At 55.4% G+C, this 14,614-nt stretch overlaps 7 protein-coding genes across 7 annotated transcripts; 3 read left to right on the top strand and 4 right to left on the bottom strand.

Annotated features, from left to right (window-relative positions):
* Positions 1-68: 68 nt before the first annotated feature.
* CkaCkLH20_04949 (transcription factor tfiih subunit) lies at positions 69-1,154 on the bottom strand (the record flags this gene model as incomplete). Its single annotated transcript, XM_038887668.1, has 1 exon — positions 69-1,154. One exon carries the CDS (start codon positions 1,152-1,154, stop codon positions 69-71), a length of 1,086 nt encoding a protein of 361 aa, XP_038747275.1.
* A 1,765-nt stretch (positions 1,155-2,919) lies between these two features.
* Positions 2,920-5,116, top strand: CkaCkLH20_04948 (uncharacterized protein; the record flags this gene model as incomplete). The annotated part of the gene is made up of 2 exons (XM_038887667.1): positions 2,920-3,666; positions 3,740-5,116. The coding sequence occupies 2 exons, from the start codon at positions 2,920-2,922 to the stop codon at positions 5,114-5,116; spliced, it is 2,124 nt and encodes a 707-aa protein (XP_038747274.1).
* Positions 5,117-5,322: 206 nt separating this feature from the next.
* On the bottom strand, positions 5,323-7,050 carry CkaCkLH20_04947 (uncharacterized protein; the record flags this gene model as incomplete). Its single annotated transcript, XM_038887666.1, has 1 exon — positions 5,323-7,050. One exon carries the CDS (start codon positions 7,048-7,050, stop codon positions 5,323-5,325), a length of 1,728 nt encoding a protein of 575 aa, XP_038747273.1.
* Positions 7,051-7,484: 434 nt separating this feature from the next.
* On the top strand, positions 7,485-9,882 carry CkaCkLH20_04946 (gamma-glutamyltranspeptidase; the record flags this gene model as incomplete). Its single annotated transcript, XM_038887665.1, has 7 exons — positions 7,485-7,553; positions 7,807-7,879; positions 7,948-8,129; positions 8,196-8,459; positions 8,512-8,671; positions 8,723-9,365; positions 9,420-9,882. The coding sequence occupies 7 exons, from the start codon at positions 7,485-7,487 to the stop codon at positions 9,880-9,882; spliced, it is 1,854 nt and encodes a 617-aa protein (XP_038747272.1).
* A 122-nt stretch (positions 9,883-10,004) lies between these two features.
* On the bottom strand, positions 10,005-11,830 carry CkaCkLH20_04945 (uncharacterized protein; the record flags this gene model as incomplete). The annotated part of the gene is made up of 4 exons (XM_038887664.1): positions 10,005-10,180; positions 10,232-11,219; positions 11,274-11,409; positions 11,460-11,830. 4 exons carry the CDS (start codon positions 11,828-11,830, stop codon positions 10,005-10,007), a joined length of 1,671 nt encoding a protein of 556 aa, XP_038747271.1.
* Positions 11,831-12,403: 573 nt separating this feature from the next.
* Positions 12,404-13,495, top strand: CkaCkLH20_04944 (uncharacterized protein; the record flags this gene model as incomplete). Its single annotated transcript, XM_038887663.1, has 1 exon — positions 12,404-13,495. One exon carries the CDS (start codon positions 12,404-12,406, stop codon positions 13,493-13,495), a length of 1,092 nt encoding a protein of 363 aa, XP_038747270.1.
* A 154-nt stretch (positions 13,496-13,649) lies between these two features.
* On the bottom strand, positions 13,650-14,513 carry CkaCkLH20_04943 (snare domain-containing protein; the record flags this gene model as incomplete). Its single annotated transcript, XM_038887662.1, has 2 exons — positions 13,650-14,177; positions 14,229-14,513. The coding sequence occupies 2 exons, from the start codon at positions 14,511-14,513 to the stop codon at positions 13,650-13,652; spliced, it is 813 nt and encodes a 270-aa protein (XP_038747269.1).
* Between the last annotated feature and the right edge of the window lie 101 nt (positions 14,514-14,614).

Below are 14,614 nucleotides of genomic sequence, written 5' to 3'. Positions count from 1 at the left end.
GCTTAAACCGGGCCTGAGCGACCCTTTTCGATCTTTGCGTGCCTCATTTGGGCCTTTATCGTACTTCGTTATCCTGGACGCGGAGTGCCTCCAGGGGTGCCTGTCTCCTCCCTGATGTTGCCATTAGCCAGCACCTTCTTCTTCTTTTTCTTCTTCCTCGGAACGACAGCGGGCTTAGCGCCGTAGCTTCCAAGAGCGAGTTTGGTACCACACGTGAGACATTCCGAGTTTTCGGGCACGTCGCAAAATATGCTAAGACAGATGCTGCAGACGAAGCCCGTGTCGACGACTCGGCCGTGGCAGAAGCAGGCGGCGCGGAAGTCGACCGTGTGGTGTGTGGGCGGGATTAATGACGATCGAGCCTCAGCGTCGGCGGAGTAGGCGAACATAAGGTAGCTCAGCAATCCCCTAGGGCTGGTCGCCTGCATGAACGTTCCGTCTGTGATGTAGCTCGCTTGTTGAAGAAATGTTGCGTCGCCTGACAAGGCGAGGGTATCGATGGGGATTTGGGAGTGGGCGGCCGCGAAAACCGCGTTCATTGTAGATATGTACTGAACCGGCTCCGAGTCGGATACGGAGAGGATGAAGATGCGGGCCCGTAGACGGCTGAGGGCGGAAGAGGTTGTGCGAGTGCCCTCTGGCGCCTTTTTCGTCTCGTTTAGTGCCATGGAGGTCTTGTTGATGTGCGACAGCGCAAGCGTGAGCGCGCCTGAGAGCTGCGTTGTCGTACAGGCCAGATCAGCTTCGGTGGTAGCGTTGACGAGTGCTCGCACTGCTGCCAGGACAGCCGTTTCGATCTGTGCGAACTGGGGAAACTTGTTCGCTGAAGCTTTGTTGGGGGTCGGCGCGTAGGCGTCCGTCATGTCGACGTCTTCAGACGTGCCGTTCGAGGCGCCCGAGGGCTCGGGTTTCGTGGGGTAGAGCCATACTGCGCGGTTGCTGTGCGAGGCTATGATGGCGACCTGGTTCGCATTGCTGAAGGCGAGGTGTGCGTTAACGAAGACGAGGATGTTCGCGATCGCCTTGGAGAGCGGGAGGACGTCGTTGAGAGCAGCCCAGGCTCGGGGGTTCGTGTCGATGACGATGGAAAGGAGGGAAGGCGTGGTCTCGTGCGAGGAGACCTCGTAGTGGTCCGAGGCGTCGACGTTGTTCATGGTGAAGTGCGGCGATGGCCTCGTAGGCGGGCGGCCGAGTCGCGGGAGGTTGTCACCTGTGGGGCATATGTGGTGAGTTGCTTGGGTATGGCGATCGACGCTCCGTCAATTGGACCACCCCTTGATCCTACGTCCTCGAGACCAAGCGGTGCACAATGGACCTCTTGGCGCGGTATCAAACAATCAAAGAGAGAAAAAAGTAGGGCGGTTTGTGGTAGGGGCTTGTGTGAGGTGAAGTCATGCAACGAGCTTGCTTCACTTTCAGAAATAACTTGACGGCCGAGCTTACGGCTGGTCTGTGCGCACAGAGGACGGCGGGAAAGAGCGACGGAAGTCATTGGATGGCGGGCACCTTCAGGCCAGGGCCCCGGGGATGACGGGGAACAGGCTCCGAAGGGTCCAACACTGCACCTAGCACTGCAAGATGCGTCACTGGGAATCTCACAATACCTTAGGTAGGTAGGCAGATGATGGCATTCGTTGCTGGGGTATTATTAGTACCGATTCTGGCGAGATCTTCTAGGTCATTTGCGTGGAACTCGACAGAAGCGGTTGGTGATGACCAAGTGTTTGTTTGGTCTTGCGTTGTTCTCAGTCATCTGCCCCTTCATTTCGCCTCTTCTAGAGCCATCTTTCCCAGGTTGTCCGGCGTCCGTCGTCCCTACGTTCCGCCATCTCGCTGAAATACCAGGGAATATACCAAACGCATAAGGCGCGGTCTGGCGTGGGGGCGCGTTAAGTGGTGACGGAGTACGGAACGTGACGGCCGGCTGAGGCAGTGGTGCTTGGTGCATTCAAGCATTCCGCCCCGCCCCTACAGACAGCGTGCATCTTGTTGGCCGAGCCCGATTGGGATGTGCCTTCTTAACTAGTCAGCAGGCCATGAGGGGCTAGAAGGCTCAGTCGACTTTGGGTTTATGCATTGAGATGACCTTCTGCAGTGGAGTGTTGTTTGTTTGGATGGATGGATGGGGTGCAGAAGTACTCCAGTACCATGTGAGGCCGGGCGGTGTAACTGTTGGGTTTGGGTTCCAGGCGGTTGAGAGAGTTTTGGTCCCTGTGATGCAACCTGGGCGCGCAGGAAGTGAGAGGTTGTTTTTGGTGTCTGAAGTCCAGTGTGCCCTGCATGTCGGTTTGCAAATGGGGGCCAGGGAGGGGCACCCGTGGCACCTAAAAAAAGGAAAGTCGGGCCTTTCGCCCACTGCCACATCCCAAGAAGACGAGGATAAGACCTGACGTTGAACACGGAGCTGGAACCTGGACCTGGTAATTTGGAAGTAATGAGGTGCCGAAAGCCATTGGTTGTTGGTAGCTTGATAGGCAGGAGGTACGGACCTAACCTAAGGTAACGTCTAGTTGTTCAACACTCCAGGTCTGACCTCACTTTTCATGTACGTACCGCGTTACCTGTGGCTGAATTTCGCCCATCAACTCATCCGCCAGTGACAAGTCTCACTTGTGAAACCCTTTGGGCTCATCTTGTTGTCTTTTTTCTTATCTCAGCAAACTGACCGACCAAACCTCCTCCACGCATCTGTCATCGCCGCAGCACCTTGTGACCATCAGACCGCAGCACAGTCCGCCGTCGCACCCTAAGGTCCAGAGTAAAAGTACTTATATCGACTTCCGCCCCGTCCCGTCTCCTTCTAGACTGTTCTTCCGTCCCAGGTCTGTCCTCACCCACCACCAAAAACAACGTTTACACCGAAAATATACATATCCAGACCTCGTTCAAGCAATTTTTCACAGCCATACGCAACCCCAAATGGCTGCTGTCACTCAAGCCACCGCTCCCAAGACGGAGCCCTCGAGAGAGGATGAGACCCTCCTTGTCCTTGCGCGATTAATGGAGGGCGGAAAAGAGGACGACGAGACCATTCGCGATTTGGACCAGCTCACCAAATTGCTCAATGACGACGCCCAGCTTATCCAGGCCAAGACCTCTGCACCGACGATATGCAAACTCATCGATAGCGACTGTGTCGACACAATCTTGGCATACCTCGATATGAGACAGTCAGAGATCGTCCGCGCACACGCTATCGTGGCCACCTCTGCCTATCTCAAGGCTGCCGGTGACGACGGCGCCAAGAAGCTTTCCGGCTTCTTCTTCTCCAAGCTCAAGAGGGGCACTTACGATGACTACATCGTCGCCTTCTGTGTGGCTGCTGCCACCTTCCCCATCGTCCCTGACCTCGCCTCCGACCTGTTTCTCAGCGAGGGCTTTCTGAGCTCCCTAGGTCCGCTGATGAGGAGGAAGTGGAAGAGCCGCAAGGTCGAGACTGCTTGCTTGGAGATGCTCAACGCTGCTTGTATGAACTCGCAGTGCCGAGATGCCGTCAACAAGTACTGCACCGAGTGGCTGGAGGAGGTTGTCGACCAGGACCCCGACGAGATTGCGAAAGAGATGCAGCAGGACCCCGAATACGCCGTTCAAGAAGGCTCCGTCGCCATGCGCAGACATTCCGAGCAGGTCCAGAACTTGGCGGCCGTCATCCTAGCGAAACTGAGGGTATGGTATTCAGACCTTTCAACAACCGGACTTGGAGCCGTCCAATCTAGATCTGACTGACTTCAGAACGAAGGCGGTGCCCTCGGCAGCGGCGCAGAATGAGGAGGGGCAATCAAAGATTTCACCAGCAATCACAACCATCGATGACCTATCAACGAGATTTACGTCCATGCTCCTGTCCGACGACGACCATGGAGACAAACATTCCATCGAAGGACTGGCGTACGCATCGATTCAGCCAGCCATCAAGGAGAAGCTTGCATCGAATCCGGATTTCCTGAAAAAGCTGGTCAAGAAGCTCGCAGACGCCCCGCCGAAGTCGCCCTTGACCTACGGAGCGCTTAGTATCCTGGTGAATCTTACCAGATACCAACCTAGTCTGTCCGAGGAGGAAAAGAAGATGAACCAGCTGAAGGCGTATGCTGCCGCAGCTGGCAAGGGGGCTGGGCCTGATCCTCTCAACGACAATGAACACGTCACGGAACGATGCAAGCGCGTGTTCGAGGCGGGCGTCACCCCAGTATTGGTTACTCACAGCAAGGGCGGTTCAACTGCGTCACTTTCTCTTACTGTCGCTATCATTTATTCCTTATCAGTTACGGCATCTTTGCGCGGAAAACTGGCACAGCAGGGTGCCGTGAAGCTTCTCCTGACGGCTTGGGCAACCCTGCCGGAGACGGAGGCATCAGGACGTCGGACAGCCGCACAGGCTCTGGCTCGCATTCTCATTAGCACGAACCCGGCTCTCGTGTTTGGCGGAAGTCGTTCCAACCCGCAAGTCTCTGCCATTCGGCCCCTGGCGTCCATCATCCCCACGGACCCGGCAGCTGAACACCGAGATCTCCTGCCAACTTTCGAAGCGCTCATGGCACTTACTAACCTAGCATCGACTGATGATCTCGATACGAGGCGAACCATCATCCGGGTAGCCTGGCCACAGATTGAAGACCAGTTACTTTGCTCGAACGCGCGTGTGTCCAAGGCCGCCGTGGAGCTCATCTGTAACCTGGTGCAAGCAGTCGAAGGTATGGCTCTATACGCCGACGGAAGCGATCAGGCCAAGCAACGAATGCACATTCTTCTGGCTTTGGCGGATGCAGAGGATGAGGGCACACGAAGCGCGGCTGGCGGTGCGTTGGCGGCTCTCACAGGTCACGAGAATGTCGTACAGGCCATCGTAGATCGCGAGCGGGGCGTCAAGGTCGTTCTCGACATGTGCGCGGATGACAACGAGGACCTGAGGCACCGCGCAGGCTTCATCATTTACAACATGGTGGCTGCTGAGGGCGTCCCCGGTGCCAATGCGCGAAAGAAGATCATCGAGGAGGGCGGTTTGGAGGTTCTCAAGGAGGCGGCCAAGAAGAGCAGGCGAGCGGAGGTGCTCGAGGTCCTTGTGCAGTCGCTGAAGATCCTTCTCGATGACACAAACAACAGAGCGTTGGAGGGTTAGAAGTCTGCATCTCTTTTGTACAAGATCCTGATACACGGGTACATAGACAGAGACCAAGACCATAAGAAACGAGGAACTAGAATCCTAGAAACAAATTGGGCCACCTTCCATTGCTGTGTCCCTGGTACTTTTTGATAATTACGATGGTATCATATACTTTTTGTCTATCCTGATAGCCTCCCCCCTTTTTATTTCTGAACCCTTTTTCAAGCATCCTTCTCCACCCTGTTCAAAACCGCCACACCCTCCACATGTCCCGTCTGCGGGAAGAAGTCGAATCCCACGAGACTCTCAATCTCGTACTTGGTGCCATCACCACCGTCCCCGCGAACGAGCACACCGACATCCCGCGCCTGCGTGTGCACGTTGCAGCTCACATACACGACCCTCCGCGGGCCGTGCCTCAACAGCTGGCTCAGGAAGTCGTTGTCGCAGCCCTTGCGCGGCGGGTCAATCACCACGACCGTCTCGTCCGGCGGGTACGTGACGTGCTTGAACAGCTCCGGCGCGTCCGCGGCCATGAAGTTGCACTGCTCCTCGGGCAGGTTGTTCAGGCGCGCGTTCTTCCGCGCGTACTCTATGGAGTCCTTGGCGATGTCGATGCCCGTGCTGCCCTTGAACAGCGAGGCGAGCGTGATGGTGAAGAGGCCAGAACCAGAGTACGCGTCGATGAGGTACTTGATGCGGTCCCTGTTGGGGCCCTTGGGCGGCATGACGTGCTGGCGGATGTAGTCGGTGAACTTTGGCAGGATGGAGTTGTTGTTCTGGAAGAAAGAGTTGGCCGGGTTGGTGAAGATGAAGGAGTCGATGTACTCGCTCGACATGGCACCCGTGGCTTCCGAGATGCACGTCTTGATGTCGACGTGGGTGTCCGTCTCCACACGGACGGCGTCCTCCGGGAGCTCGGCGGGCGGCTGTTCCTCGCCGTCTTTGGGGTACCGTTTCGTGTTCTCGCGCAGCAGGATGGTCGCGCCCTTGGTGTAGTTGCCGAAGTCGCGCGCGATCCTCGCCCTCTCGCGCTTCATGCCCAGCCGCACGGCATCTGTTCCAATCGGGCAGTCTTCGATGTCGAGGACGATGCGTCGGCCCTTGGCGTTGAAGCCCACTTCCGGCACCTTATCCAGCGCCTTCCTGGGCTTGCCCTTTCTGTGGAAACCCGGGGGACCGTCGAAGTGAGGGGTGAGCTTGGTGCGGTAGTTGTACTGCAGGGGACTGCCGATGGTGTCCCTGATGGTAGGGACGAGCTCGGGGGGAAGTTGCGAAAAGTTCTTGTAGGCCTTCTCGACAATGGTGCGCTTGTGCGCGAGCTGGGTGTCGTAGTCGAGCATCTGGAACTGGCAGCCGGAGCAGGTGGAGAAGTATTTGCAGTTGATCCTGGAGTCGTCGCGCAGGGGGCCGGGCTTGATGACCGACAAGAAGTCGGCGACAGAGTAGTTCTCCTCACGGACGTGGCGGACGACTTTGATCTTTGCGATGTCGCCAGGGGCCACGAAGGGAACGACATAGACTTGCGGGGAGTCGGGCTGGACGGCCAAGCCGTCGCCCGTGGATGAGAGCTCGAGGACTTCCACCTCGATCTCGGTGAACAGCTCGGGGAGAACCGCCTTTGGCTTCTCGACCGTTTCACTCTCGCCCACCTTGGCTTCCACCTCCATCGGTTCGGGGAAGAGGTCCTTCCTCGAGGCGATGACCGCTTGCACATCCGCCGCCAAGACCTCCTCCGAAGAACCCTCCGTGATATTTCTTTCGCGCTTAGATTTCCTCTGCTTAGGATCCCTCCTACCGCCCTGGCCTTGGAATTGGCGCTTGCCGTTCTGTTTCCCATTCTTGTTCTGCCATTTCTGTCCCTGGGGTTTTGAGGGAGCGTCCTGGGAAGGTGGCGCTGCAGACTGAGAGGGGGCCTGTGGCGGCGCCGCCTCTGTTGTTGATGACATTTTGCGGCGTGTGACGAACGTCGAAGTGCGACGACTGGTTGCGTATGAAAAGCTACCGATAAACGGGCGAAGTGTAGATGAATTGAGTCTCGGGAGGAACCGCAGGGGCAAGCCCATGAGACGGTGTCAGTGAAGGTTCTTGGGGACTTTGCTGCAACGGTTGGGGCTTAATTCTGCGACGGCCGGATGTGAAGTGAAGGCGTAAATGGAATGATCGAAACCGTCGTTCGTAGCTATCACACCATCAAAAGCTATCGTCGTTGGTGCACCTCTTAAAGCCAAAAGAGATGTGCCTCCAAATTCAATAAGTGGAAGCTTGTGACTTGCGAGAAAAAAGTTATCACCGTCTGAAGTTGCTGAGAATTACTTAATTCGCCCGTCGCTGATTGGGTGTTGCTGTAGTCGGTGTGGGGCCGCGCCAGGTGATCGTTATCATGCGCCCCCCAGCTTCCCTTATCAGTAAGCCCGGGGGTGTGGATCCCACGGCGGCGTCCCGAGACCTTGTGAGTAAGTTGCTGGGGCATATTCGCAATCGACATAAGTCATGGCGCTTCCCCCGAATACGGAAGCCGGTTGAGCTCGCCATCACCCCCATCTTTTTCTGGTAGAGACCCGGCTGGAGTTGTGGTAGAAACACTATCGTTTTTTTCTGTGTTTCGAGGAAAATAAGACACGGCAGGACGACGGCATAGACTCGGAGGATACATAGACCATTCCCTTTTTCGGCTTATCAATCGACGGCGTTTGCGCCGATAGGGTCTCGACGTTCCGTCTGGTGTCGAAGGGGGCTCAACCACCGCTCGTGCTCTCGTTAAGCTCTTCAAGATGAGTGAGTTCGTCCCATCCCGCGGGATGAGCAGTGTTCGAACGAACGCTTCATACTAACAACACAAATAGAGACTTTTACCACTTCTACATGGCGCTGCTACGCCTCTTTGCTGGCTCTGACCGAGTTACGGCTGGTTACGACCGCTGCGATACCGGAATTTATCTTCAACCCTTCTGGCGGGACCAACGGCGCCGTTGCAAGTGAATCTGTGGAATGCAGCAGGATAGGACGCGATCTGATCGCGCGAGGCGTACGTTTGTTCTAAAATATCATCCAGAAGGTGATTTGAAAGTTTGCATGCTGACTGAATCCATAGGGCAATGCAGTAGATGCTTTGGTCGGTACGACTTTCTGCGTAGGAACAGTTGGCATGTACCACTCTGGCATCGGCGGTGGCGGATTTGTTGTTATTAGGGACTCAGACGGGAACTATGAGTCTGTTGATTTCAGAGAATCGGCGCCGGCGGCAGCCTTCCAGGACATGTACAAGGGCAACGTCGCGGGAAGCGTTTATGGCGGTTTGGCCGTAGGCGTGCCGAGTGAAGTTCGTGGATTGGAATATATCCACAAAAAGTACGGGGTAAGATCGATCTTTCCATGATTAAGACAACCTCAGCTGACATGTGCTTCAGTCACTGCCGTGGAAAACCGTTGTCACCCCAGCGTCTTTATTGGCAAAGGCTGGGTTCAGAGTCTCTGAGGATTTGGTCCGTTATATGGCCTCAGCCGTTGAAAATCAGAAGAACTTTCTTGTTGAAGATCCCGTTTGGGCCGAGGAGTTTGCCCCTCACGGTAAGACTCAAGTTCCTCCATCTCGACTATCCGTTGGCTAACGAGCGAAAGGCACGCTTCTCAAGCTTGGTGACACCATTTATCGCAAGAGATATGGGGCAACTCTCGCCAAGATCGCCGAAGAAGGCCCCGAAGCCTTCTACTCAGGCCCAATCGCCGAGTCAATGGTGGCCACGGTCCGCGCCACAAACGGCACAATGACACTGGAAGACCTACAATCTTACAAAGTCATCACCCGACCCTCTCTCAACATCACCTACCGCGGCTACCGCCTCACATCCGTCGGGTCCCCCGCCAGTGGCGCCGTCGCCCTCAACACCCTCAAGATCATGGAGCAGTTCGACCCCTCCGAGAGCGACGACGTCAACCTTGGGGTCCACCGCTTCGACGAGGCCCTGCGCTTCGCCTACGGCGCTCGATCGCTGCTTGGTGACCCGGACTTCGTGGCCGGCATTGGCCCCTACGAAGACACTCTCATCGACGAGGCCAAGGCCAAGGACATCCGCGGCCGGATTCTTGACAACCAGACGCAGCCGGTTGAAAAGTACGACCCGCACGCCATGTACACGAGCGAGGGCTTCGGAACATCGCACATCGTCACGGCTGACAAGTCAGGCATGGCTACCTCCCTGACCACGACGGTCAACCTTCTCTTCGGAGCTCAAATCATGGACCCGTTGTCCGGTGTCATTCTGTAAGGCCCAAAGTTTACTGCTCTCCCAATGTCACGCTAACACACATCTCCTAGGAACAACGAGATGAACGACTTCTCGATCCCCGGCGTCCGCAACGCGTTCGGCTTCGAGCCGTCCCCCGCAAACTTTGTCCGCGCAAACAAGCGCCCCCTGTCCTCGATCACGCCCATCATCGTCGAAGACGCCAATGGCAAGCTCTACGTCACCGTCGGCGCTGCCGGCGGCTCCCGTATCATCAGCTCAACGGCACAAGTCACTTGGCATGTCCTCGAGCACGGACAGACCATGAAGGAAGCTCTTCGTGAGCCGCGGCTGCATGATCAACTCATGCCCAACACCGTCACCTTCGAGTACCCCTTTGACAACGGCACTGTCGCGAGCATGCTTGAGAAGGGCCACAACGTCACATGGGTTCCCGAGGGCCGAAGCGCGGTGCAGGGAATCGTATTCAGCGGAGGAGTGTTTGAAGCAGCGAGCGAGCCGCGTCAGAAGAACAGTGGCGCGTTTACCGTGTAAATGTATGAACATAAAAGGCATGATCTAGAAACCTTGTCCATGGTTTATTGAGGGTGTCTGAAGGAAAGGGGTATCCTCGAGTCTATGAAGTACATATAGAGATACAAGTAAGAGCAATGCATTTAAAGCGTCATAGCCACCAGCTTTTCCATCTGAGCGATCCACTTCACATCAAATTCTGTCTCGCTGAACCGCTTGGCTGACTGCCGTGCTCTTAAGCGAATGGGAAGCGCATCCTTAATAGAAAGGGCCTTCTCATAGCCCTCTGCGAATTCTTTGACGTTGGTAGCGTGGAAGCCTGTCTTTTTGTTAGTGAATATCCCCTTTTGTTTTACTGGCCTCAACTCACCTGTGGGTTGGCCGTCGACCTCAACAACAATGTCCAGCTTGGGACCACCGCTGTTGTGAACAACAGAGATCAGACCAGCAGCCTGGTATTCCACAACACCAATGCCAAAGTGCTCATTCCACATGCCGTTCACACCCACAGAAGCCCTGCGCAGCCAGTCCAAGATCTCAGGCCACGACGCATCCAGGTGAAACTCAACCCTATCCTTAATGCTGAGTTCATTGACAAGGAGGCGCAGCGTATAGACACGCTTGGAGTCATGATCATCTCTCACACTACCAATGAGAACCAGCTTTGCCTCCTTGGCAGCTTCAGTGTTCGTCTTCAAGAACTCAGCGAAGGATTGAACGATGAGCTGATGGTTCTTCTCAGGGCGAAACTGTGCAATGTAAACCATGGCCTTCTCGCGCTTCTTTTCGCTAGCTTCAGACACCTCCACAGCTTGCTCGAGCTCCTCGACAGCACAAGGAGGGTAGTTGACGGCAATCGGGTTGGTTCGGGATCTAGCCTGACGGTACGGTCCCCAGAGCCTCTGGACGTGGCCCTGCGTCCAAGTCGAGTTTGTCATGACGATGTCGACAGTAGATCCGACCCGGGAGTACAGGGCGGCAAACAATTGCCAATACATCTTCTTGACCTTGCCCCGAAAGCCAACCCCCTTGCCGGCGTTGACACCCTGAGACCCAGTGGCAGCCTTGGGGTCGAGTGACTCCAGCATATCGGTCGAGATTGTCGGGTAGTGCACATAAGCGCAAGTAGGAAGTTTGTGGAAAAGGATCTTGGACAGTCCCAAAGCGAATGCGTAGCCCACAGTGTCAATGAAGATGTCGGGAACCAGCAGTTGAAAAGCGTCCCACGCAAGTACCATAGATCCGAGAGACTGTCCGAGAAGCGTGAAATGAGGCCATGTCGAGGCCAGAACGAGGTGTCGCGTGCTCAGGTAGAGGAAGTTGATAGTCGGGGGGTGAAGATCGATATTGAACCGGGTCTGAGACAGGGTGTGAGTGCGTGGAAAGAGGGGTATCATGTTCGAGGTACAAACCTTGACGCGCGCGAGCATAGACTGCTTGTTCATTTCATGATCGCCGGTGTAAACTACGCAGAGAGCGTTTGGGTATCTTTCTTGGGTGGTTTTAATCGCAGCCCAGAGAACTCTTTCACCTCCGCCTCCAGAGTTACTGCGTACTGTTAGTTGTTGCAATTTGCCCTTGTGAACGAGAAACCGTACCAGAATGGGTGGAAGAAGGCGATGATTCCGGTCCAATTGACGTCCTTTTCGCCGTTTCCAGAAATTCCAGCAGCATGTGATTTCGTATTACCCTTTCCACCAGAGCTTTTGCTGGATGTCGACTGAGACCGCTTGAACTCCTGTTGTTCTGCGGTCATCAGCTCGAGAAGCTGCGCTCGTCTTCCCTCCGTCTTCTTTCGGAGGTACCATCCCAACATCGAGCCGAAGGTTCGGATCAGAAAAGGGAGCATGATGTACGTTGCTAGCGGAGTGATGGCGACGATCGGCACGACGACGTAGGCGAGGGTCCAAGGATCGAGGCCGAAAGAGAAGGGCTTCTGCCCAGACGGCGCTGAGCAGGTTTCCGGCATCGGGGCCGATTGACAGGGAGATAGTTATGTGCGAGTCGAGCTTTTATGCTGCGCAGAGACCGTGGGGTGTTTGAAAGAAAAGGCAGTCGAAGCCGAAGAGGGCGGCGGTCAAGTCCAGCAGCATCAGCATGCCCGTTGACGTCTGCGTGGGATGTTTGAAGGACGGAGATGGATCTTGACGGCAAGTGGCCAGGTGGTACGGACGGGATGTTGCAAGCTAGAAATGGGGCGGGGGGAGCTGCAGCGCTGCACATGGGTTAGGGCGGCACACCTGCCGTGCCGTACGTACCTCGTAGTGGAGCCCCACCAGGGTTCACAGGTGGAACCGGCCGGGATGGACGGGGGACAACGACGCGGGCGGCGTTAGGTAAGGATTCGACGGCCCACCAAAGACAGCTATTGACCATTGAGTTTCTTGTTGGCTTCTCTCAAGTTCTCATCCTCGGTCTCACCCAGATCCTCGACTCCCGACATGACCATTTGAGCGAGCTCAATCCGACTGGTACCTTCACCCTCTACGCTTCGTCTTGACACAAGCCACGACAATTGCCACCAACCTAGGAGTTGCCTGTTATGGCTTCTTTGAGAGGAGCGCGTTACGCTCTGGCTTCAAAATGGCACCAGCCCGTTGCCGGCTTCTCAGCAAACCCCTTGCACGCCTCTCTTCGACCGCAGCTGCGCAACACCGCACGTTGTCTTGCTCAACCCAGGCTGGGTGCTAGAAACTTCTCGATTGCGGCCATTGCAGACGCAGGTGTTGAACAAGCTCTCGCGTTCCTGATCAATGGCCAGGTCGCGGGCGGTGGTTGGGTAGTACCCATTCTCACACTGTCCTTGGTTACATCAATGATGCGACTGCCACTCCAAAAGTACTCGGAAACAATTCTCATCCGCCAAGCCTCAGTGAGCCATTACATCAACCTCTGGCAATTCTTTGGCAAAAATGCGCCTCAGACTGCTATCAGAGCAGCACGCGAAAGGAGAAGGATCTTGAAAGAACACAAGGCCCAAGACTGGAAAACATATGCGCCTTTTCTCGGCTTTCCCATATGGCTGGTCAGTTCGGAAGCCATCAGACGGCTGTGCGGTGTTCAAGGCGGTATCTTATCCGTGTTGACCGGCCGGTACAGGGACACTGCGAAAGCGACATCTGAAGGAGCAACCTCAATTTCGGATCAGACTACAACAACTCTCGTGGCGGCAACCGATGACGTCTCCAACGGAGCTCAATCTCTGTCTACGGTTCTAGATCTGGGTGTGTACACTGACACCGGCCGGCTCATATTCGACCTTGCAGCACCGGATCCTTGGTTCATCGGACCTGCAGCCCTCGGCATCACCATGATCATAACATCTCTTCCATCCACTGCCGGTATGAAAAGAATGGTTCTTGACATCCCTGGCACGGATATGACCCAGCTACCTTCCCACACAAAGTGGAAGGTCCGTTTGTCAAGAGCTATGCTCGCCGCCTCCGTTGTATTACCATTCGCCATCTGCCAGCTGCCTTCGGGCTTATTTCTCTACTGGGTTTCTTCTATGTGGTGGACGAAACTTATCAACCAGATCAGGCGTTCCGCAGGATATGATCCCGATGAGTTGGTCAGGAAGTACACGTACAAACCCGGTCGACATGAGGACTGGTTGCTGCGACGAACAATGTGATCAAGCAGGAAAGGTCATACGACATAAGGAATCAGTTCAATCCTACTTTCAGTGGCTACAGAGAAGACCCAATGATGTACAGTAGCGGCACTACGCCCCGCCGAACGCCTTTGTAATATCAATCTACAAAAAGAAACTTCCTAGCCATCCCACGCTAATCAAGGAAAATCGCAAGAAGGATGATGGTCAGAATGACCGCAAGAATCAGCAAAAGACAGCATCCTTTGTTGCGTGCTGCTTTCTGATGCTTCGCCGCCTGTCTGAGCTCGACCTGGGCGCCCCGGGTGTCATCCCGGACGTCTTCCACGTTGTCCGCGATCGAAGTGAGCTGCTCGCCTTGCTCAGACACGATCTGCGCTACTTGTCTGAATAAGACATTCAAGTCGCCAACGCCTTGCTCAATGTTGCGAATCTCCTCCTCGCGCTCGACAATCAGTGCCTCCTGGAAATCCACCTCGTCCTGGGACGCTAATCGCACGGCTTCCTGTTGCTGCTGCTGCTGTTGTTCAAGATGACCCTCGGTACCTGCCGAGGCGTCGGCTCCTTCACCGTCATGCGCCGCGCGTGCGGCTGTGACGGAGGCTCGCTGCTTCTCGAGCGCCTTGCGCTGGATGTCTTGGAACTCTTGGAGTGCGTTCTGGAAGTCCGTCGACACTCTGGACTGGTCATACTTTTGTTGTTTCTGGGTTGCAAGTTAGCAGGGAAACTCGCACAAAGTATCTACACCACTAACCGTCAAGTCATCCCAGGTCTGAAGCTTCTTGACCCCGTCTCCAATCTCCTTGCATAGATCCCGCGTCTTGTCGAGGTGATCGTGTACTCTTTCTCTGACTCGAGCGGTATCGCGCTTGGTTCCGAGAATGTTGACGTCGGATGTCAATTGTTGAATGTTGCGCCTCAGGTTGAAGATCTTGTTCGTCAACTGCGACTGGAGCTGCTTGAACTCGGGGTCGTCGGAGTAGTTGCCTTGACGACCCGATCGGCCCGCTTCGAGCGAGGATAGCTGGTCGTATGACATGGTGAGAATGGCGGATGCAAAAACACGGGAGTAAAGCAATCAAAGGAATGGCGGTTCGGTCACACGAGAACGATGAATTACTTGAAGCGATGGAAAGTTAA

The sequence above is a fragment of the Colletotrichum karsti genome, assembly GCF_011947395.1.
Source record: "Colletotrichum karsti strain CkLH20 chromosome Unknown Scaffold13, whole genome shotgun sequence".
NCBI lineage: Eukaryota > Fungi > Ascomycota > Sordariomycetes > Glomerellales > Glomerellaceae > Colletotrichum > Colletotrichum karsti.
The sequence above is the reverse complement of the archived record's forward strand: the minus strand, read 5'-3'. Positions and strand labels throughout refer to the sequence as shown.